The sequence below is a fragment of the Magnolia sinica genome, chromosome 4, assembly GCF_029962835.1.
Source record: "Magnolia sinica isolate HGM2019 chromosome 4, MsV1, whole genome shotgun sequence".
Lineage (NCBI taxonomy): Eukaryota > Viridiplantae > Streptophyta > Magnoliopsida > Magnoliales > Magnoliaceae > Magnolia > Magnolia sinica.
Window position 1 is genome coordinate 29,029,134 of NC_080576.1, and position 22,933 is coordinate 29,052,066.

At 41.3% G+C, this 22,933-nt stretch overlaps 2 protein-coding genes across 2 annotated transcripts in view; both read left to right on the top strand.

Annotated features, from left to right (window-relative positions):
• Positions 1-1,273: 1,273 nt before the first annotated feature.
• Positions 1,274-3,171, top strand: LOC131242920 (pentatricopeptide repeat-containing protein At5g08305-like). Its single transcript, XM_058241899.1, has one exon. The coding sequence runs from the start codon at positions 1,487-1,489 to the stop codon at positions 3,104-3,106; it is 1,620 nt and encodes a 539-aa protein (XP_058097882.1). The 5' UTR covers positions 1,274-1,486; the 3' UTR covers positions 3,107-3,171.
• Positions 3,172-19,223: 16,052 nt separating this feature from the next.
• The window catches only part of LOC131242921 (succinate--CoA ligase [ADP-forming] subunit alpha-2, mitochondrial), a 37,600-nt gene continuing 33,890 nt past the window's right edge, over positions 19,224-22,933 (top strand). The window contains exon 1 of the mRNA XM_058241900.1: positions 19,224-19,551. Coding sequence (XP_058097883.1) covers positions 19,339-19,551 — 213 coding nt within the window. The 5' untranslated portion in view covers positions 19,224-19,338. The remainder of the gene's footprint in view (positions 19,552-22,933) is intronic.

Consider the following 22,933-nt stretch of genomic DNA (forward strand, 5'->3'; position numbering starts at 1 on the left):
TTCCATTGTTCAAATCGCTTGAGTACGACATGCATTAAATCAATTAGTCATTGGTCTCAAGGACTCTGGGTCAAGGGTTGTCAATGAGCCAGGTTAGGATTTGGCCAAGGTCTGTCCAAGCCTAGCCTGCATTTTTCCTAATAAGCCCAAATTTGACTCGAGCCTGATACGAGCCAAAATAGTTCAACGCGAGCCTGAGCCTGAAATTTTATACCAAACCCAGTCTCAGATTGGCTCAAGCCCGAGCTGATTCCTGAAAAGGGATAGCGGGAGAGAAACCGAATTCTTAAAACCTGAAAAGGGAGAGCTCAAGTGGTAGACTGAGTGAAAGATACCTCATTTCAACTCTGAGGTCTTCGTATCGATTCCCTACTAAAGGTGGCTAAGTGTGAACTGACAGTGGGCACCCCACTTGGGGAGGGGGGAATATCATTGAAAATTTAAAAGTTATGAAAAACCCAAGTCGAAGTCCCGCCCATTTGATAAAGTGGACTATAGGTTCAAGCCTGAAACTAAGCCTCAGGCATGAAACTCTAGCCCAAGTCCAACCCAAGGTGGGCCAAGCCAAAACGTCCATCAAGCTAACTCAGCCCATTAACAGCCTTATCTAGAGCCAGATTCAATCTCCGATCTGTCAATCAATTGCCTCACAAGAGTACTCATCAATTCAGTTAATATCCTTAAGTTGAACCGGCTCTGGCATGCCCACACAATCATACACATGTACTTTCGATTCAGGCTCTCTGTCACATAAGTAGACCTTGACTAGCTGCATTAAGAGGAAATTTCAGTGGTACATTGAATTTAAATAAAAAACAACTAGTAGTTAGACTATTGACCATCCAGTTGCAAGTTTAATGCGGACAGCTGCTTCAACTATTCCTCTTGAAGAGACGGAGGCAGAGGCAGCTATTGGATAATGATCTATGGGCCATCCCATGATGTATGTGTTTTATCTACGCTGTTTATCTACTTTTTGTTTTTTATTTTTCATATCATTTTAGGCTACAGCCTAAAACTGAGACAGATCCAAATCTTGAGTTGTGATTTAATGTGCACCATTAAAAACTTCATAGGACCAACTGTAATGTTTATTTGCCATCCAACCTGTCGGTTAGGTGACACTGAAATTGGATCTACCTCATTTTTGAGCTCATTCTATGAAATTATTTGGAAATTTTGATGGATGGAGTGGATAAAATACATACATTATGGTGCGCCTACGGAGCCCTGTCCAGTAGCTACTGGCTACTGACAGCGTCAATAGGCAGCCCGCGTCCGTTTACAGGATGGTGATTCTCCTTGATTTATGGGGTATGGTCTATCCGATGGTCGACCACAATAACGGTTTTGATCACGACAATTTTATCACGTAGAGTGTCGCTCGCTTGCCAATGGTATAAAAGTGCAGTGATTGGCCGTTGGTGATGCGGGTAAAATTTTCAAAAGCCATGTGAAGCTCTCCTTCTCTTCCTACCATTGCTAAATGATAATTAGAAATCCCCATCGACGTCACTCTTTAATCTGCCTCCTCGATCGATGCAAGTCAATGCGAGAATTGAAACGAATCCACGCCCAAATCGTCGTCTCCGGCCTCTCTGACGAAAACTACTTGGCCTCAAAAATCCTATCCTTCTCCGCCATCTCAGAATCAGGCGACATTGACTATTCTGGTAGAGTTTTTAATCAGCTCCAGAACCCAAACATCTTCATTTGGAATACCATCATTAGAGGCCACTCAATAAGCAAGAATCCCAATCTTGCGATCTCGATTTTCACCCACATGCTGCGTGTCGGGATTTCTCCAGACTACCTGACATTTCCGTTTCTGGCGAAATCTTGCGCACGTTTGACATCATCGCGTCTTGGATCGGCTGTGCATTGCCACATTGCTAAGAGTGGGATTGAAATCGACATCTTTATTCAGAATTCTTTGGTTCACATGTATTCCTCTTGCAGCGATATTAAAGCCGCGCAGAAAGTGTTTGATGAAATTTCTCGACCGAGCTTGGTTTCGTGGAATGCCATAGTCGATGGGCATGCGAAGTGCGGCGACCTGATAGCTGCGCGCAGACTGTTTGAATTGATGCCTGAGAGGGATGTAGTATCTTGGAGCGCTTTGATTGCAGGGTATGTTAAGGGTGGGGACCACAGGGAGGCTTTGGCAACTTTTGAGAGGATGCAAGCTGTGGGGGCCAGGGCGAATGAGGTGACCATGGTGAGCGTGTTGTGTGCTTGCGCCCACCTGGGTGCACTCGAGCAAGGAAGGAGGATCCATGATTACATCAAAGACAATAGCTTGAAACTGACTTTGGTGTTGTCCACATCCCTAGTGGACATGTATGCCAAGTGCGGATCGATCAAGGAGGCTTGGCGAGTGTTCCACGCAGTCCCACTTGCCCAAACAGATGTGCTGATTTGGAATGCTATGATAGGTGGTCTCGCAACAAATGGGTTGAGCAAAGAAGCTCTCGATTTGTTCGATGAGATGCAGTCCACGGGCATTGCCCCAGATGAGATCACTTATCTAGGCTTGCTATGTGCTTGTGCCCATGGTGGACTAGTAGAGGATGCATGGCGCTTCTTCAAATCTCTAGATGCGAATGGCATGACACCTAAAACAGAGCATTATGCTTGTATGATCGACACCCTTGGCCGTGCGGGCTGCTTAGATGCGGCGTATGAGTTTGTAAACACAATGCCGGTTGAACCGACTGCTTCGATGCTAGGTGCTCTACTAAGTGGGTGTAGAACGCATGGGAGGGCAGATCTCGGTGAAGTCATTGGCAAGAAACTAATCGAATTGGAGCCCGATCATGACGGTCGGTACATTGGATTATCAAATGTGTATGCGGCCGCCTGCCGGTGGGACGACGCCAAGACGATGAGGGAAGCTATGGAGAAGAGGGGAGTCAAGAAGGTGCCAGGATTTAGCTCTCTAGAGGTGGATGGGACCCTTCATAGATTCATAGCTCATGATAGAGCACACCCTCAATCACTAGGGATATATTCCATGTTGAATGATTTGGGAAAACAAATGAAATTGGAGGGTGCTTGCCAAACGCAACCAGATAATCATTTGTATGATATAGGAGAGGATGGATGAGTTGCTTTTCTCCACTCTTCTCATTTGCATCAATTTTCTGAGCCCTGTATCAAATAGGATTATAGGACCATTCGTGCAGATCATTTAACCAAAAGCTCAAGTTGTTCAACTATCAGGTAGGCCAAACTTACAAGAGCAATGGATGGCCGATTGGGGTTTGTCTTGTGGAATATTAACACAAATAATCCAAAAATGATCAGTGGGCTCACCCTGAAGGAGTTGAGATTTCTGACCTGAAAATCACGCTCGTCTGCTCATTTGATTCAGTTCAAGGAAATTGCCGCCTTATTCAAATTTCCTTTGATTTTGTTATTAACTTAGCCAATATGCCAAAAGCTTTAGAACTGATAGACTGCGTCAAGTTAGGCTCTTTAAATCATTGGAATCATAAGGTTCCACCATGCTGTGCACCCAACATCTAGGACAGCCCACTTTGTGGTGCCACTCACTTTGGCCTTTTTTTCAGGTAGCCCTTTTCAAGGCAAGGTGTGTGTGCTCTGGTTATCCAAGTAGCCCTTTCCACTTTGCGGCTGTACTTTGGCTGCACTTGGTTACTCAGGCTTCTACTACCAATTATTAAGAACCTAACTAATTCACCAAAAGCCCCAGCACCGATGGAATACATTAGAGACAAAAGATGGATCATATGGAGGAATATGCATATCTATGCCCAAGCAAAAATCCACTGTCCATGTGCCATCTCTACCACATGCAAGGAACAAGGACATTTTTTTCTCATGCAATCAGTTTTATGAGATTCATGGTCTTTGAGATTAAACATGACATTAAAGTAGATTTTCAATATAAATTAGTGGCATTCCAGATTTACTTATAAATGGAAGTTTTGATTTAAGCAATTCCTGATGTTCAATCTGGTCATATGGCCATACGTGTTACGAGCGATCTGAATTCGGTCAAACATTTGTAATTAGAAATGGTGTTAGGCGTGCTAGAGATGTGCTCAACTCAAATCAATTGAATGCTTGTGACCTCGGGTGCCAAGCTAATTAGATTATGATTAAACATATGAAAGTTGATCTAACTATTCAACCACAAATGATCAAAACAGTGATTAGGCAATTTAAGAAGGGAGGGTTAATGTGACAGCTTCTTAGGTTTCTTAGTGAATTAATAATGGATGACCGCGATAAAAATAAAATTGATCGTTGATTCTTTATATGTGTGTGTGTGTGTGTGTATGTAAGAGTGGTACAATCAATGGAAAAGAAAAATAAACTAAGCAAAAAATAAAATAAACACCAACGATTGGTTATATTAGAAAAGCGATCATAGAAAATATTAGACGGTCGTGATGTGAAGTCAGTAGAATGTGACTAGTAATCTACTAAGGACTCGGTGATCGGGGATCCGATGAAAGTGGTTGTGAATATTTAACATACTCATAAGACATACTCCAACAATGACGTTGGGCATAAGCGGATTTAAACTAGAAGGTTCTGGACTTGAAGTAGAATATTTAAGCTAAGAAATTAAATTAAGGATACACAGTGTTGCATTGTAAAGGGATTGATTGTGTCATTATCCGCATAAGCATAGTTCACTATCTTTTATTATTCCAGCCATGTATATAAAGGTTCAATGGAGTCTTATATTATATATGCAGATATTGTTTTTGGTGAGACTCTAGCACTTAATGCTTACAAATAAATTTATTTTAATGAGATCTAGTATTTAGAGCCTGTTTGGTTTGATGTATTTCAGGAGAATTAAAGTGTATTTTACACTATTTAAGCATTAAAACCAGAAGAATTTGTGATGTAAAGGATGTTGTATCATTGTATGAGATTGACAACAATGAGTTTTAGGTATGAAAAAATGAGATACGCTCTATGGGTCCCATCATGTTGTATATGTTTTATCCACGCCGTCCATTCATTTGGCTAAATCATTCTAGGGCATGCCTCCAAAAATGAGACAGATGGAAGGCTCAAGTGGACTACACTATGGGAAGAACATTTAAATGATTCATCTTCAATCTCTAGTATTTTATGTGGTGTGGTCCATTTGATTTTTTAAACTGGCTCATTTTTAGGCCTATGACCTAAAATGATATATACTAATGAATGAATGGAGTGGATATAACACATATCATGGTGGGCCCACCCAACTTTGGCTTCAAATTATCATGAAATTTGAACTGGGCATTCTTCTTCACTTTCAGGACCTGTTTGATCTTTATCGTTTCACCTGGAAACGGTAAATACCCTGGAAATGGGTGATTATTACCGTTTCACCTGTTCAAATATTCATGGGAATTTCATTTCTTTGAAACCGGTTCAAAAATAGTAGTGGCCATTTTAGCACTCCATCTTGATGTATATGATATATTTATTTCGTCCATCCATTTTATCACAACATTTTGAGATATGAGAAGAAAAATGAGTTAGATCCAACACTTAACTAGCCCATACCAAAAGAAATAATGGCCCCATGATGTTTTTAACAGTAAGTATTTAATTCACATTTTTCTATTGTGTGGTCCACTTGAGCTTCGGATATGCCTCCTTTTTTAGCTTATATCATAAATTCATCTGATATAATGGATGAACGGTGTAGATATATGATATGCATCATGATGGGACCCCTAAATATTTAACAATATTTGCCATTTTTACACCTAAAAAGTAAGCCGTCAAATCAATTATGGGGAAGAGTGCGGCAATTAAGGAGGGAAATATTTATTACCATTCACGGAGCATTTCCCTGGGAATTGGAAAATCAAACACGCCCTCAAATGCATGGGCGTTGTTTGATGTATGCATTTAATGCTTATTTGAGAGAAATTATATGAAATACAAATAATTGTAGGATTTTAATGTTTCTACATGCCCATGTATGTAGCTCCTATTTAAATCTCATCCGCACCACATGTGGCATGATTAGCATGTGACTTCTTTCGAATCATTTAATTTGATCATGATATGTAAAGTGTGAACACCTACAATGTGAGGGGAACTTGTGTAAAATAATAATAATAATAATGTTGTTGGGCCTATCATAAATTTATAATGTCTATTCGATCCATCATTCTCACTAATTAACATTAGGGCATGACGGAAAAAGAAAAAGAAGTGACAGTTGTGATATAACAGTTGAGATAGAATTTCTGTTATTGAAACCTTTTTATGGCCGACTGTGATGTTTTACGTCATCTAGCCAGTTTATAAGGTGACTTTCACGTGGATAAAGAGTAACTCAAATATGACACTTTTTCTAAACTTCTGTCAGATCTAATAAGATATCAACGGTGGCCGTTTTGGAAAATAATAGAAATCTAATGAAAGGTCAGAGAAAAAATATAAAAAACCCCGAGATTTTATGATTTTTGTGTGTATGATATTCTCTTTTCAGCCCAGTTCTCTGTTGATGATGTTGGACGTAGGCTAGTGGGGCCCACTTGTGAGCAATCACTAGTGGGTACGTCCCATGTTTTCTCCGGTCTCTTCCTTTGAATTAAATTTTAAATTCAAATATGAATTTGATTTTTAATTGAAGATAAGCATTTGATCGGATTATTTGGCCTTATTCAATCCCACCCAAACTCTCCTTCCTCTGTTATGAAAAGGAATGCGCTTCTTTCGTGTAAGGCAATTGAGTCATACGATAAACCGAGAGTATACAGAGAGATATTGTATGCGCTATAGTCTGTCCATTTTAGCTTGTCCTTGGGACGATCTGATCCATAGATCGCAATCTGGGGCTACTATATACCGTAGGATCAGATGTGTGAATAGTTTCATCTGTTCCAGTAGTAGATAGACGGGCCGTTGGAGCGTCAATCTTCTGCTTTGTAAAGGTTCCAAACATTGTGTAGACCGTCAGATCTTGAGGGCTCACCTTCCGCGCTTCCCTACAGATAACTGACTATATATGGAAACTTCCCTGCTCCACATGAAATTAATGAACCCCCCGTTGGTATATCCAAGCTATTTATTTCATGTTTCTCGTCATTGCTCGGCCTCCAAGTTTTTAGGAAACGGATTGGCCACTTCCCCTGCCACTAGCCCGTGGCTGGTGGTCGATGCTCTATGGGCCCCACCATGATGTTTATGTTTCATCCATTATGTTCATCTGTTTTTACTTATCATTTTAGACCTTGATCCCAAAAATAAGAGGGATATAAATTTCAAGTGGACCACACCACAGGAAAACAATAGTGATTGGATATCCACCATTAAAATCCGCCTAAGGCCCAATGTACTGTTTATTTGACATCCAATTTGTTGATTAGGTCATACAGACCCAGATGAAGGGAAAAAACATAGATCAACTTAATCCAAAACTTTTATGGCCCCCAAAAAGGTTTTAATGGTCTCTGTTCATTCAACACTGTTTCTTGTAATGTGGTCCAGTTGAGATTGGGATATAACTCATTTTTGGTCTCATACTGTAAAATGATCTAGAAAAATGGATGAACGGAATGGATGAAACACATACATTATAATGGGGCCCACAGAGCACTAGCCATCGGCCATTGGCTGGTGGTAGGGGAGTAGCATGAAGTTCCAAGTTTTTAACTGAAACCGGACGCGGATTTCCAGCGAAAGGCTATGCATGAAGTTCCAGCGCTGGAAACCTAGGTTGGACCCCGTGAGAAATTCACTCCGTCTTTTCATTCTGTGAGATCATTTGAAGAATTTGAGACAAAAATGAACAGGAACTGATACTCAAGTAGGCGGAAAATGTGAGGATTGAACTTCTATAGTTAAAATATTCACGGGACACAAGTTTTGAATAAGGCTAATATTTATGTTCTCAGTTCATCGTAGTAGGAATGACGTTATCAACGGTGTGGATGACATGTAAACATCACTGTACACCCCAAGAGGTTTCAATGGTAGGAATTTCCCTACCCACCTTTTCCTTTAGTGCGGCCCACTCAAGTCTTTAATCCTGCTCACTTTTGAACTAAGTCCTAAAATAATCTCACAAAACGAATGAACGGGATGGATTTCTCACAAACATCATGTTTGATCAACCTATGTTTTCAGCACGCAGGAAGTTCCTGCCGGGAATCCGCGTCCGCATTTGAATGGTATGGCAAGTCCGGTTCACGTGGATTCCTGCTAAAGGCTTTCGTAGTAAGTTCCTGCCAAGGAATCTGGCCATCTGGGTGGGGCCACTGCAATGTTTGTTAGAAAGCCACTCCATCTATCCATTTTTAGAGTTCATTTTAGGACATGCGACTAAAAATAAGGTACATTCAAAACTTGAATGGGCCACACGAGAGGAAACAGTGGGGATTTAGTGACCACTGTTGAAATATTTATATGGCCAGAAGGTTTTGTATCAGTCTAATTTTTGGTATTTTCACTTCATCACAGTGAAAATGACCTTGTAAACGGTTTGGATGGAATATAAACATCACGGTGGAGTTTAGGAAGGTTTCAACGGTAAGCATTCCTTTCCCCATTGTTTCATCTGGTATGACCCACTTGAAGCTTGGATCCTCCTCATTTTTGGTTACACGTCCTAAAATGAGCTCGAAAAGTGGATAGACGGATTAGACTTCTCATAAATATCACAGTGGACCCCACCTTGCATCCCAATTCTGGAACTTCCTACAAAAGTCTTTGCAGGAAATCAGTGTCCTTCAAATACAATCCGTTTACCTAAAGGGACGCAGATTACGTCCTATTAGAGATGGGCATTGCTAACCTGATCCGGTGGATCTGACCCAATCCGAATAGAACCGAAGGCCTAAATCAGTGCGATTCGAGTAGGATCAAGTAGATCCGATCGTTCATTGAATCGAGTTCGGATTAATATCAATCCGGACTAATCTGATCCGAAATCCGATCCGATTGGATCCGATCCGGACCAGATTTAAATAAGTCTATATATATATATATATATAAACTATTTTACTTTTTACCCTACCCTCTTTACCTGCACCCGAACGCCCGCTGTGTCGAACCCTAAATCCCCAAACCCTCTTAGCCTCTCTACCCGAACACTCTTAAGGCCACTCACTCCCGATCCCAATCCTAATCCGGCCAGGCGGCCACTTCTGTAACACCTCGTACTTTTTAGTACTCAGGTGTTATAATGGAAGCCTAATCTAGTATAAACATCAATCAAGCTGTCTATCTTCAAGATAGATTATCGAGTCATCAGAGAAACCTGATTTAGGACTTTAATAACTTTGCTAGATAATTGAATTTCACGTTAGTTATCGTAGGCTTTAGACCACACGATCTACTAATTGTTCAACTTATACCATGATCATTAATAATCCAACCATACGATTATAAGATCAATCATAGGTTTAGATTATACACCTGTTCAACCGCAAGATCGACCATCCAATCATTCATTGTGGATCAAGGAACGTCTTGATCAGCCCACTGGCACTAAAGTCCACTTAGATGGGTCTCAAGGGTTCGAATCGTTGAGATCACCATTGACTTCCACACGAGCAGTCTCCAAGGCCACTAGTGTATGAAGTAGATCTGATTCGATCATTGGTCTCAGTTTTCGAAGCACTAGCTAGCTGACCCACTGATTTATCATGTTCCAAACAACCTAATGATATACCAGCTCCCGAACCATACTACATAGCGTAATCATGAACCTAAGTAGTGGTTCTAGTCCAAATTAAGGCAGTAGGAATAGCCTTCAGCTGTCTAACGAATTGTCTAGCCATCCATCAATGCCTGGAAGAATCATTAAAACAGACCGAACCATTCATTAACAACCTCGGTCCTTGGATCACCAACATCAAATCCACACCGCTATCAAGCCTACAACACTCAAACCCACAACCCCAAATAGGCAATCATCCTCAACCCATCTCCTAGTAGCAAGATGCACCGTTAGAAACCCACTTGAATAGTCCCTAGGACCTTTCTGACCGTTGGTGTTCAAGAACAGTGCGATCTGGCCATCAGATCAATGAATTCCACGGCCGAGAGCTAAAAACAGAGGAGAACAGCCCACTTGAGCTTTGGATCTACCTGATTCTTGGCCAAAGGGCTTGATGGGGACCTCCAAAGAAAATGGATGGGGTACATTTTGTCCAGCATTAATGTGGACCCCACTTCTAGTGTTGTGAGTGCACCGAGGGGCATGCACCGGCTATGCACTGTAAGTGAAATCGGGTCAAACTGAGTTTGACCCGATGATTTCCAAAGAAGGAAACATTCCTTCTTCCTTTTCCCGCTAACATCCGTTTCAAACGGACATGCGTTTTTTCTACGCTCGGTGGCCCATCGTCGTGCCCACGTGCATGATCTAAGCCGTCCATCGTGTCGGGGCGCCAAAACCAATCAGAACCATGTCATCCTTGCAACTCCATGCGTGCGTAGGATTTCATAGGGACGGATGTAAAGATGCAAGCGTGATGTGTTTCCTGCCATTCCAAAACCATATCATTGTGATCAAGGTGGGCCACCTTGAGAGGATCTAAACTGTTCATCACGTGTGCAATGTGGGTCTGACCGAAACCATGTCACTCGTGCTAGTTCATGTACATGTGCATGCGCATAAGCGTGGGCCCAAGCAAGGTTGTGTGCAGCCGTATTTTTGAAAATGTACTTGCTGCCAACTGTTGTGATCCACGTGCTCGCTCCCTTCTCCATCTCAGCCATCCCTTCAGCGATCATCCCCACCCCTCGATTGGTGCCGAAAAAGGAGGGACAACCGACTGCTAGACGAAAAGCATGCTGGGAGTTTTTCCTCTTTGGGTCGTGTAAAGCTGGCGCGATCCGGACTCTCGGTTGTGTCGAAAGACCAATTCGGTGTGTTGGATGTAGGGCAACGATGGTATTAGCTGTTAGGGTAGCAAGGTTTCTGAAAGGACTTTCCATCTCGCGAGAAGAAAGCTGCGACGTGATATCTCGCGAGTCACTGCACTCGGGTGAAATGGGATACGGAAAGTGGACCCCACGCTGATCAAGGGTCCCATCCGACGCATCCAAATGGTCCAGATCATCCTGATAAGTCGTCAATTAGAAATTACCATTGGTGGCGACATCATCTTCTCCATTAAAGCAGAAAACCTGCCAAGATGAGATGGGCCCCACTTCCTGATCTATAATGTCCGTTCGGTTGGCCATGTTAACGGGAGATACATCCCATAGACGGATTACTCCCATGCAAAGTGGGAAGTGGAGAAAAGAGTGAGCGAAGTAACTGCAAATCCTGGTAGTTTGCTATGACAGCTAAGGGTGGTCGTGAGCACGCCTTAGGCCTATAAAAGGGTCACATTTTCCTCGGGATTCCCATCGAAAAATCCTGAGGGAGGAAAAGAAAGAGCGGGTGAGGAATAGAAAGAAGATCGACCATTGGTTGCACTCGCTGCCTTACTACAACGAGTCTATCCAGCTGACTAGGGGTGTACACGAACCGAGCTAGCTCGGTTAGCTCGCTCGATTTGACTCGGTTCGAAGCTGAGTTCGAGCCGAGTCGAGCTAATTTTTTGAGCTCGAAAATGAGTTCAAGCCGAGTTCGAGCAAGCCCCAACTCAACTCGACTCAGATCAAATCCAGCTCGAATCGAACCAGTTTGGTGACTCAGCTACTTTGCCATTAATGTTGCTCACCAACTATTTGATAAAATGACTCAACGAAATGTGGATGACAGCAATGAAGGTTTGGCTGGTGGCAAGCAAGGTATGTACATTAAACAAATACCTTTTTTTTTTTTGGTTTTTATGTTACTTAAAAGGTGTTTGATAAAACAACTGTAAAGCCATTGCCTCTGTTTGTAAAACAGTGGGTTTTTGAAGTTGCAGTTCAAGTGTTTGTGGAAATGCCTCAATGGCGAACTCGGCTCAATCTTGGCTAGAACTCGGCCCGAGCTGGCCCAAGCTACTGACCGAACTGAGCCGAGCTGGCCAGTCAGGCTCGAGGACCGAGCCAAGCCGAGTTCGAGCTGAGGCCAGCTCGACTCGGATCGACTCGATGTACACCCCTACAGTCGACTCGAGTCGAGTTGGAGCATGACTAGGAGTCTAAGAGGGAGAGAAAGCGAGAAGAGAAAAAGAGGAGCAGGAAACGTTACCTCATTTCAGACAGAGTAGTAAGCTATCGGAAGAGCTGAGTTAAGCCTACTGAATTGGGTTGCAACAGACGTTATCTCCGCCAACTTCCGAGTTCGCCCTAATCAGTTGGGACCGAACTTCACCGAGTTGGATGACTCAAAACGTTCCCAGACACCCGCTCGGAACAGGTTAGTGACTCAGTGCAGATCGAGTGAGGACGTTGCCACTGCACTCGCAGTCCTGTTGCATCGATTCGACACAATTGACCTCAGGCTGACTCAGAGCGAGTGGGGGTCTTGTACTAGGAGCTGGAAGGAGGGAAAAAGAAGGAGAAAATGAAAGAGAAAAGAAAAACATAAGAAGGAGGAGAAGAAAATCGGAAGAGAGAGCGAGTAGTTGCGGGTTGCTCGGTTCAATACCGAGTTGACTCATCTCAGCTCGTTTGAGTCGCTGTCTCTTTCACTTCCTGCTTGTGTCGGCCATCACTGTGGGTCCAACAGGTTGCTAGCCGTGTTTGGACACTACACTTTAAAAGGAAGTAGGGAAGAAGAAATGGGGAAAGGGTAAGAAAGAATAAGAAGGAGAAAGGAGGGGGACGTTTGTGATAGCCAAGTTGCTGTCGAGTTGGCCTGCTGACTCAGTTGAGTCACTAACTTATTTAGAACTCAGTCAAGTGGGGTTGACCCGTTGGGCTGAGAATAGCCTAAGTTAGACATGGGCTTGGTCACATTCAGGCTGTGTATGGGCTAGAGAAGAAGAGAGGAGAGAAGGAAGAAGAGGCTAGGTGTGGTGGTCGCTTACCACACCAACACGACTCAATTGAGTTAATGAGCTGAGTCGGGACCAAGTCAGGGTTGGTTGGTCCAGCATGCTGCGGCAGTTCAGGCCTCTCCACTAGATCGGGTTGAGTCCTGCGAACCAGTCAACTTAGGTATGCCAACTTCCCATCTTTGTACATTTGAATTGTTAAAATTAAGTTATCTTTATTTTGTTATTCTTAGGAATTATTAATAGACATTATTAATTCTACTACCCGATTTTTAGTATTAGATATTAACATTATCACTATTAATGTTGTTCTTATGTTGTCATTAGTGGATTATTATTATAAGATTAGTGTTGATAATATTAACTAATAATTATTACTTATCATTACTTCGCTTCTATATTATTCTAAATTAATTATAGGAATTAGATTTCAAACTGTAAGGCGAAGCCTAAAATTAGATTAGTGGATAAAATTCAAAATCTAAGTAATCTAAACCATAAGTCATGATCCTAACCATAGATAGTGTATAAAACTTCAATCTGACCGTGCAAAATTTATAATTCATGGTAGGATTCGGTTCTAAGGGCGCGAGCACTTAGCAACACTAGAAGGTGATTTGGTTCATCAGGTGATGATTTTTTCCCCTTAAGCTTTTCATTTCTGAATTAGTTTCAAGTAATAGTCATTATTAGAATTACAGACGTTATCTCATAGCATACGATCTTTTATAAATTCTTAAAGCATAACTTATACTTGAATTATAGTTAGCAGTTACGAACTTTGATTTCGTACAATAACTACTTACATAATGGTTTCCATTTAAATTTCAATTGATGGTTCTTATCATGAATTATTGCAATTGTTATAAATCAACTTATGTCTGACATGCATAACTATATGTTTTCTCATGGATTGTTATGAGTCGCTTATAGATATCTATTCACTACACTTACTAGTGGGCAAGCACTCTTATGTATGTGAACCTATACTTAGGATGTAACAAGATAGAGTGTGGTAATGGACCCTCGATTTGGAGATTATATGGGATATGGAACATTAATGTGAGATTTACCATCCATAGGTCATATGACTTGAGTGGCTTAGAAATGACATGTTTAATCTCTCTGATTTAACCTTACCTGACTCCTTTGCCGTCTCGATTTAATGTTCTGAGCATCCTTTTACCGCTGTGATTTAATATTTGTCTCATGTTTTGAGAGTTGTCTTGCGTGGCTTGGATGGCCTACACCATGCGATGGAAATTCCTATTCATTGAATTTGATTGGCCACTGGTCGACGGACATCCATTAAACATCTTAAGATGGGATAATCTCATGAGTCAGAGATGGTGGAAATGAGACACTATGCCCGAGCTGTCGGCCTACTCTCGGTGACGAGCCCCCCGTAGTGACCATTGAGTTACTTGAACAGGCTGATTGTAATTGGAATAATAATGGTTTGGCTAATCATGCATTCATAGCATATTGGTGATGATGGGTAGCTAATTCTGGATGCTGTAGCAAGTGCCCTTGGGTTTAGTGGGGTATCGTTTCGCTAGCTCCCAAACCATCAACTATCGACCTACATGATGACTTGGTCACTATGGTATACGAGATATGCTACGCTAGTAACTGGTTACTATGTGATGACTTAGTCACTATGTTGTATGAGATATGCTACGCTAGTGATCGGTCTTATGCATGGGCGACGAGCCCAAGTTCGACTGGATGAGCATCCTCAGGTTGATGTGCATTCACGTATCCATGCATTTAAAAAGACTGCATCATATATTGTTTTGATTGTCTTATTGTTTTTAACTATGCTTAGCTAAGGCGACGATGTGTAATCTTGAGGGGAATTCACACTGAGCTGACCACTCATCCATCAAATATATAACCGTACAAGTAGAATAGGTGGCTTAGGTGATATGCATGTTCAGACTTGATGAGGAGCAAAGTACAAGTGTTAGGGATGCATGATTGTATTTGCCAAGAAGAGCTGCGCGATCTTGCGGCTCAAATTTATATACATTTTATTATTTCTCTTGTGTAAATTATATAATTCTTGTAATTGTTATTGTGGAGACATTGGTTTGTATAAGTCATTACGGGTAGCTTCTTGTACATTTTAAATGTAAATAAAATCTTCCTTTATGTTTGATTTGTCCAATTGTCACTAAACTTCTTATTCTGAAATATATATATATATATATATATATATATATATATATATATATCTCTCTCTCTCTCTCTCTCTCTCTCTCTCTCTCTCTCTCTCTGAATTTGACTATCTTTAACGGTTAACACTTGAGTCTTTGGAGAACGAGTCATATAATCGGGTTTTGAAAACACGTAGCGTTACAATTCCAGACTCTACTCCGCAACCCGTCATGCTCATCAGGCCACTCCCGATCCCGATCCGGCCGCTTGAGTCTCTCCATTCATCGGGTAGGACCCACTCGGCCACTCGATCAGTTTATTTTTTTATTTTTTATTTTTATTATTTTAGGCGTGCAATAGGCCAAAGGCTCGCTATGGTAGACGGTGGACCATTATGCAGTCATGGCTCGTCAGCCAGCCATGGGCCGTTGCCCGCTGGTGGTCCAATTGACAGCAGGTCCACTTAGTTTTGGAATGGCCAGATTTTTGAGTTTGAATGGCATATGAACGTATCATTTTAAGTCCCAGGAAGAATTTCAATGCAGATGTTCCTTTCTCCATTGTTTTGGCGTGGGCCACTTTGGGTATTTAATCTAGTTCACCTTTGGGTTCTCATCTAACATGAGTTGATGAAACTGATCATGGAAATGGTGAATTTTGCATCGACATGACCGCGGGCACCCATGGCTCTTCATGTTGCAGTCACCACCCCTAAGAGGTGTACGGACACCTGTTTTACCCACCTCGCCAAATGCAGGTGAATGAGGCTGACTGTATTTTTAAGTCTTGGGCGAGCGTGGGATACGAATCATAGGTTTATGTGTGGGCCACCACATTGTGTTACTAATAGTAGCTTTATGTGTGGCCATGACATGTTGTTACTAATAGTAGCTTTATGTGTGGGCCAACACATGTTGTTTCTTTCTTCAAACTCGATGGTTAGGTCTAAATCACCGCCATGAGAGAACATATAAATATCAGCATGATAAAAGAAAAAACTGTTAAGCCACACTCCGTGAACACAGTTTCGAAATTAATTTTATATCGTTCACAATAATATCCTTGTGATTTTATTTTTGTTTGGTCTTTTGTATGTATGGTTTAAATAATGATTTTCATTTGGGTGAATGGCATGCACAAAGTGTCAGACAGTCTTTTCTTCATGGTGTGCTTCCGTAGAAATGAGAAGTCAACTATTGACAACAACATTAGAAGAAGCAGTGGAAGTGTGTCCCATTTAAACTATTTAGCCTGCTTTAATCTCAATTGTGAGGCACATTGTGGATGGAGAATATCTCTAAAATCAGGCTGATCTTGAAATCCTGGCCATCCAATTGACAGCAATCAAATGGATGGTAAAAAGTAAAATAGTGAGAAAGAAGTCCAATTTTCATATGGAAACAGCCAAGGCTAATTAAATTGTAAGTGGCTTACCACATAAATTTATAGGTTTTTTAGTGGGTATAGTATAGCTAATGTTTATATTAGCTTGATCCTACAATGAGTGTGGTTTATTATTTGGAATCTTGTATTTGAAATGCATTGAAATCTAAATCACAATCATTTCTTAGGTGGGCCACATTAGAGCAAAATTGTATATCATACACTTTTATTAACAAAATGCTAATTTGACGACATTTTTGTAAATTTTTTATATGCAATCCTATTAAGATTATAGCATTAAAAAGCTATTAATGGTGATTTTTGTTTGCAAGATCTCAATCTATAATGGACCAAACGGAAGGCTCAGATTGAATCTCATTGCTCAAAATGGATAGCCATTCATCCCCTGGCCACCGTTCAAACATACATCTCCAGACCTTTGCCTGGAAACCCTCAGTTGCCTATTTAATCTGATTCTATGAACCAGGAAAAGAAATAAGTAAGAAGACATCTGCAAACCTTGAACTGTTAGTTCGATCAAAGAGTGATCTGATTGCAATGTTGGTTTACATCCATGATTGTATGCATATCTGACGGGTCCAATCAAAGCTCTCGTTCTCTTGAAATCTCAGTCTCAATGTAACCATTTTGTAAAGCCGGCTTCATCAACCTTTATTATTATCTTTTTCAACGATTATCTTAAATTTTTTTTTAAAAAAAATAAAAAATGGACCGATCCGAACCTTGCCTAATCTAATCCGACTCGGTTTTCCTAATTGAATTGGACTCGGCTTGGTTCAGGTTAGCAGTGGTTCGGATTGGTTTGAGTCAGATGACCCGGACTCAGTCTCAGATCGGATCGAGTTCGGGTCAGGCCATGTAGATTTCGGACCGAGTCGAGTTGGACTCAATCTGATCTGACTCGGTCCGATGCCCAGCTTTACGTCCTACCCCTGCCCAGATGGTAATCCGTCCGGGCAGAGCTCTGTGGCGCCCACTGTAATATAAGTATTTTATCCACACCATTCATCACTTTTCTCAAATCATTTTAAGGTATTATACAAAAAATGAAGCAGATACACAACTCCAGTGGACCACATCAAAGGAAGCCGCGGTGATAATGACACCCACTGTTGAAGCCTTTCTAAGGGCTACCATGATGTTTTTTTACCACCCAACCCATTAATAAGGTCATTCAGACTTGGATGAAGTGCAAACACAAATTTCATCTTCATCTGACACTTCTCCAACTCCCAGGAAGTTTTTAATGGTGGACGTTCAATCCCCACTTTGTGGTCCACTTAAGACCTGAAACTACCTCAAATTTTGGCTCATATATTAAAATAATCATATAAAAACGATTAACGCTGTGGATAAAATACTTACACCACGATGGGCCCCACAGAGCCCTGCCCGGATGGATTACCGTCCGGGCGAGGGTAGGACGCAATCCGCATCCTACCTAAAGGTAGGGGTGTACATCGAGTTGAACTGAGTCGAGCTGGCCTCAGCTCGAATAGTGGTTGACCTCAGCTCGAAGATTGGCTAGCTCAGTCCTTGAGTCTGATTGGCTAGCTCGGCTCGGTTCGATCAGCAGCTCGGGCCGAGTTCGAGCCAAGATCGAGCCGAGTTCACCATTGAGGCATTTTCACAAATACCTAAACTGCAACTTCAAAATACCACTGTTTTAAAGACAGAGGCAATGGTTTTATAGGTGTTTTATCAAACACTTTCTAAGTAACATTTAAATTTTTTTATTTTTTATTTTTTTAAAAAAAGGAAAAAAATATATTTGTTTAATGTACATACCTTGCTCGCCACCTGCCAAACCTTCCTTGCCACTGGCCACATTTCGTTGAGTCATTTTATCAAACAGTTGATGAGCAACATCAATGGCAAAGTAACCGAGTCACCAACCTAGTTCAATCCGAGTTGAAATGGAGTAATAGAGGCCAGAAGAAGGATTTTTTCCTTTTATGCTTTTACCACAGCAAGCAACAGTGAGAGAGATAGAGAGAGCATAGAAGAATGCATTGCGGCTCCAGTGAGTTTACAAAAGTCAGGTGCGGCCACTGCAGCATCTCTCTGCCACTATTTATTAGCTTATGGGGTTTTAGGTAATTTCACCAACAACAATACACCCTTCTCTTTCAAATTATTTACCATCAGGCCCTGCATACCTATAGCGACCTCTGAAGTGACTGCTCCACTACATCCGTCCGTGCTGTAAAAGATGTTTATGTCCCACTTCGAGCTGGTTTCGATCCGAGTTGAGTCGAGCAGGGGCTGCTCGAGCTCATTTTCGAGCTCAAAAAACCAGCCCGGCTGACTCAGCTTCGAACTGAGTTGAATAAGCTTTTCCGAGCCGAGTCGAGCCGAGACAAGAGAGCTAACCGAGCTAGCTCGGTTTAGGTACATCCGTACCTAAAGGGCCCAAATCATGGGTGGGCATGAGAGAGCTGCTCATCAGGTGAATCACACGAGTAAATCCGATGGCTCAAAATCAGCTTCGCTTGCTTATCAAGCGGAGCAGTGGGCCACACGTGCACCAATCTTATGACGATCTTTTCACTCATTTTTAAGCTTTCAGACTACTCCATGAGGATTGACCGAGCCGACGGATCTTTCACACGTGTTCTTAGATTCCACGTGAGAGCCAAGTGCACCTTCGAAGTGGCATCTCCACGAGAGAAGGAACGACTTTTTGAAAGCAGCCCTTCTGAATACGTCAAGTCCATTTTCTTTCCTTTCTCGCCATTTTATTTCAATTCAAACCCAACCACCCCCCCCGGGGCGCTCTCTCTCTCTCTCTCTCTCGCCATTCCCAGAGCCGAAGAAAAGAGTTCAAAAGCATCAAAGCAAGCACACACACACAGAGAGAGAGAGAGAGAGAGAGAGCTGAGAAAGGGTGCAACCTATGGCTCGGCAAGCAAGCAGACTGGTGGGTTCCATAGCTTCAAAGCTCTGCCCACAAGCCCACCTTTCTTCTCATTCTCGCCATTTTGCAGCGGCGACCGCTCCTCCTCCCGCCGTCTTCGTTGACAAGAACACGAGAGTCATCTGCCAAGGAATCACCGGCAAGAACGGCACCTTCCACACCGAGCAAGGCATCGAATATGGCACGAAAATGGTAAAGAAAACGTTAAACTTCTCCTCATCGATCTTCTTCTTCTTTTTCCCCCCTTTTGATATTTAATTGATGGGGTTTTATTCTATTCACGGATCTATTAAATGGGTCTTTTTTTGTTAGCTCGATTTTTTTTCTTAACGGTAAATGCACTTGAATGATGTGGTTCTTGAGTACTTTGATCTCCCTTTCTCGATCCATTCTCATGTTTTCCCTTTTTCTAGATGGGTTTATTCATGGATCTGGATGTGGGTTCTTTGTAATTTTTCACTACGACCATGGGATCGATGACCTTGGCGGAATCAAGTGTGGAAATGGATTTTCACCCCTTTTCCTGATTTACTATTTTAATTGATGGAATTGGGGTCTTTTTGCAAAAGTTGGCATTTTTGGTCTGTTTGATCTGTTGCAGATTGTTCATTTGGGTGTGTCACTGTCTGGAGAATTACCAAATCCTGATTGTCTATTCCTTTTCTGGGGTTGTGATATTTTGAATGATTTGATATGTTGTATCATACTTTAAGTATAATTTTTTGTTTAATAAAATTTTTGTTCTTACACGTGTTACTTGATTTTTTCTTCTTCATGATTTGATACTTATTTGCTCATATAGCTTGAATTCTGAGATTTTAATATTGGGAGGAGATCCAGTCCACCTGGGGGGACAGAAATTTCGTCCTTCCAGTTTTATACAATATACATGGCATATGTGTATGATGATCTCCAGGACAAGTGTTGGTCGGAAAGGATGTCTAAAATAGAGTTAGGCTTGATGTAATTAGTTGGGCATCTTGCCTTTTGGACTTTGGCTAAGATGATTAGCTTTTGCTATCTAGGCTGTAGTTATTTGTAATTCTTTGAGCTTTGGCTCCTTTTTGAATAAAATTTTGTACCTTTCAAGAAAAAAGTTTATCGGCTCCTTTTTGAATAAAATTTCATACCTTTCAAGAAAAAATTGTATGATGATCAGATTTGCCTCTTCCTCATAGGGTTCCATAAAAGGAAGGCAGATAAATAACAATGATCGGAGAATCCTAACCACATAGAAGATGTCACACAGAAACCACTGACCAAGTTTAATGATTTCTGTACACCATTCATGGTTGTCCTGAATGAATTTTATGGTTTGGATCATCATACACCTGCCACGTGCATGCCTCCCAGTAGGACCCGGTGTCCTCCACAGTGATGCAAGTAGATCGCAATGCCCATATACCCCACTTGATTGCGTGTGGGTCCCACATGGTCACACAACATGGGGTCCACGTGGAGCATGTGTTTATTTGATTTTTAGTTTCATGCCTTAAAATAAATCTAAAAAGTCTAGACTACCCTCATTTAAGGGCTGATTAGACTAATGATTAAATTAGGGGTATTTTTAATCATTGCTAGGTTATAAATAAATCTCTTATTCCCCATGTAACTTTTTTTAGAGCTTGTAATTGGGTACTGAGGGAAGTTGAGAAGTTTATTCTCTTTGCATTAATTGCAATGACAACATGTGTTGCCTCTTGAATCTTTGCATTTGTTGCTTATGTGGGTGGATCTGCCTACTAGGGTATTAAAAAAGGGTAATGGTAGGAACCATTACGCATTACACGGCCTTATTGGCCGTTACAGAAAAATGGCCATAACAGCCATTATGGCCTGTATTGTAATGGCAACGGTGGTGGCTGTCACAGCCACCACTACCATTATCAAGCACCTTGCCTCCCACACTCTTGATTTTGATGTTTCAATCTGGCAAGCAGACCTCTATTTTGGCACTCGGTTCTGTTCTTTGGATTTAAATGCATTTGGGGATATATGTCTTTTTAGTTCTAACATCTACATGCAATCATGTAAGCTATATGGGTGTGCTGTGCCTGGGATTTAACAGAATTATTATGGAAGTTTTAGGGTATGTTCAAGGTTACCTTTTTTGAGTCAAACATTACACATTATGCAAGCTACATGGTATAGAAGCACCAACCAATTTGTTGGTCATGTAAAGTAGTTATCACTTTTTACACTTCAAAAGTGGAGTGGTCTTCAAAGATAATGTGAATCAGTCTACATGTCATAGGAAAGGAATGATATTTGAATATCCATAAGTTGGAGAAACTATTCTTTAATTGTGGGCTGTCACAGGTGAATCCAAGCCATAGAATAGAATAGACATGTGTTTGTTTTTTTGTTTTTAACTTTCTATAGGAACAAAATGATTTTGGACAAGCATTCTAATGTTGTGGAGAGATCATTTCTTTGTATTGGGAACTTATTCATCGTAATTTCATGTATTTCCTCTTATGATTTAATGAATTCTTTTTCACCATCAATATCATCATCGCCATCATCATAGCCTTATCGTAGTTATTTGGGTTGGGTCTATGAATCCTATTTTACCAATGGATATTCCTAGCTAAGGCTCTATTCTTGGTAAGTTTAGAAACATTCAGATCCCTTCATGTCTTTAGCCTGAGTTTGCAGGGAGGTTCGCTGGTATTCGGGCCTTGCGGAGTGAGAGGAACAACCATTCGTTCGAGATCAGCATGGTTCAATAATGGAAGTATTTAGGAAAGCTAGTTTTGATGTGATGGGGGTGGGCTTCTTGTATTGATTCTTTGGCTGGTTGTAAGTTATTCTTTTAGCCTGTTTTTTGGCTCCTTTTAATAAAATTTTCATCACCTTTAGAAAAAGGAGCAATTCACATGTCATTGTTGGGTGGTGACGTGGCAAATAATGACCAACATATGCGAAATGGTCAAGGGATGGTTCAAGAGGTTTGGCCCGTCTGATTACCAGCTCATAAATCTGCCCGTGTTTTCTATAAGCTGTCCAACCCTTTGAAATAGACTCTGCTAAATCTACAAAATTCTGATTAACAATATATATGATCCATGGTTACTTGGATCATGTCTCGCATTGGTATGTGATAGGAAATGGGTATGCAGGACGCTATTTCCTATAATGCATGGTATGCTAGGGGTAGGATCATGTGCATCACTCCAATACATACAATGTGTACGCAATATAAATATTATTATTATTATTATGAGAGAGAACAAACATTAGGCGCTGACAAATTACAGGCTAAAAAGGGACAAGTAAAAAAATAATCCTTGAGCTTCTCTAAGCTTGAAGCCCAATCAACAGCAAAACCCAGTGCCCTAAAAAACATTCGCTCCATGCTATTGCTAGAATTTCTGAAACACCTCCCATTCCTTCTCACATAGACCAAAGAACCGCCAAATGATTGAGTCTCCAAATAGCCCTATCTTGCTTCATATGAGCCACACATGCCAAGCCAAGAGGAGGCCTCCAACTTACTTCGGCATAGCCCAAATCGCATTCTAGCTTTTAAAGAAACCGCACCAAACCTGATGCATGAACGGGCAGTGAACGA

Bases quoted from the DNA above. Each gene is read 5' to 3' on its own strand.
- LOC131242920 (XM_058241899.1), top strand. From the start codon at position 1,487: ATGATAATTAGAAATCCCCATCGACGTCACTCTTTAATCTGCCTCCTC.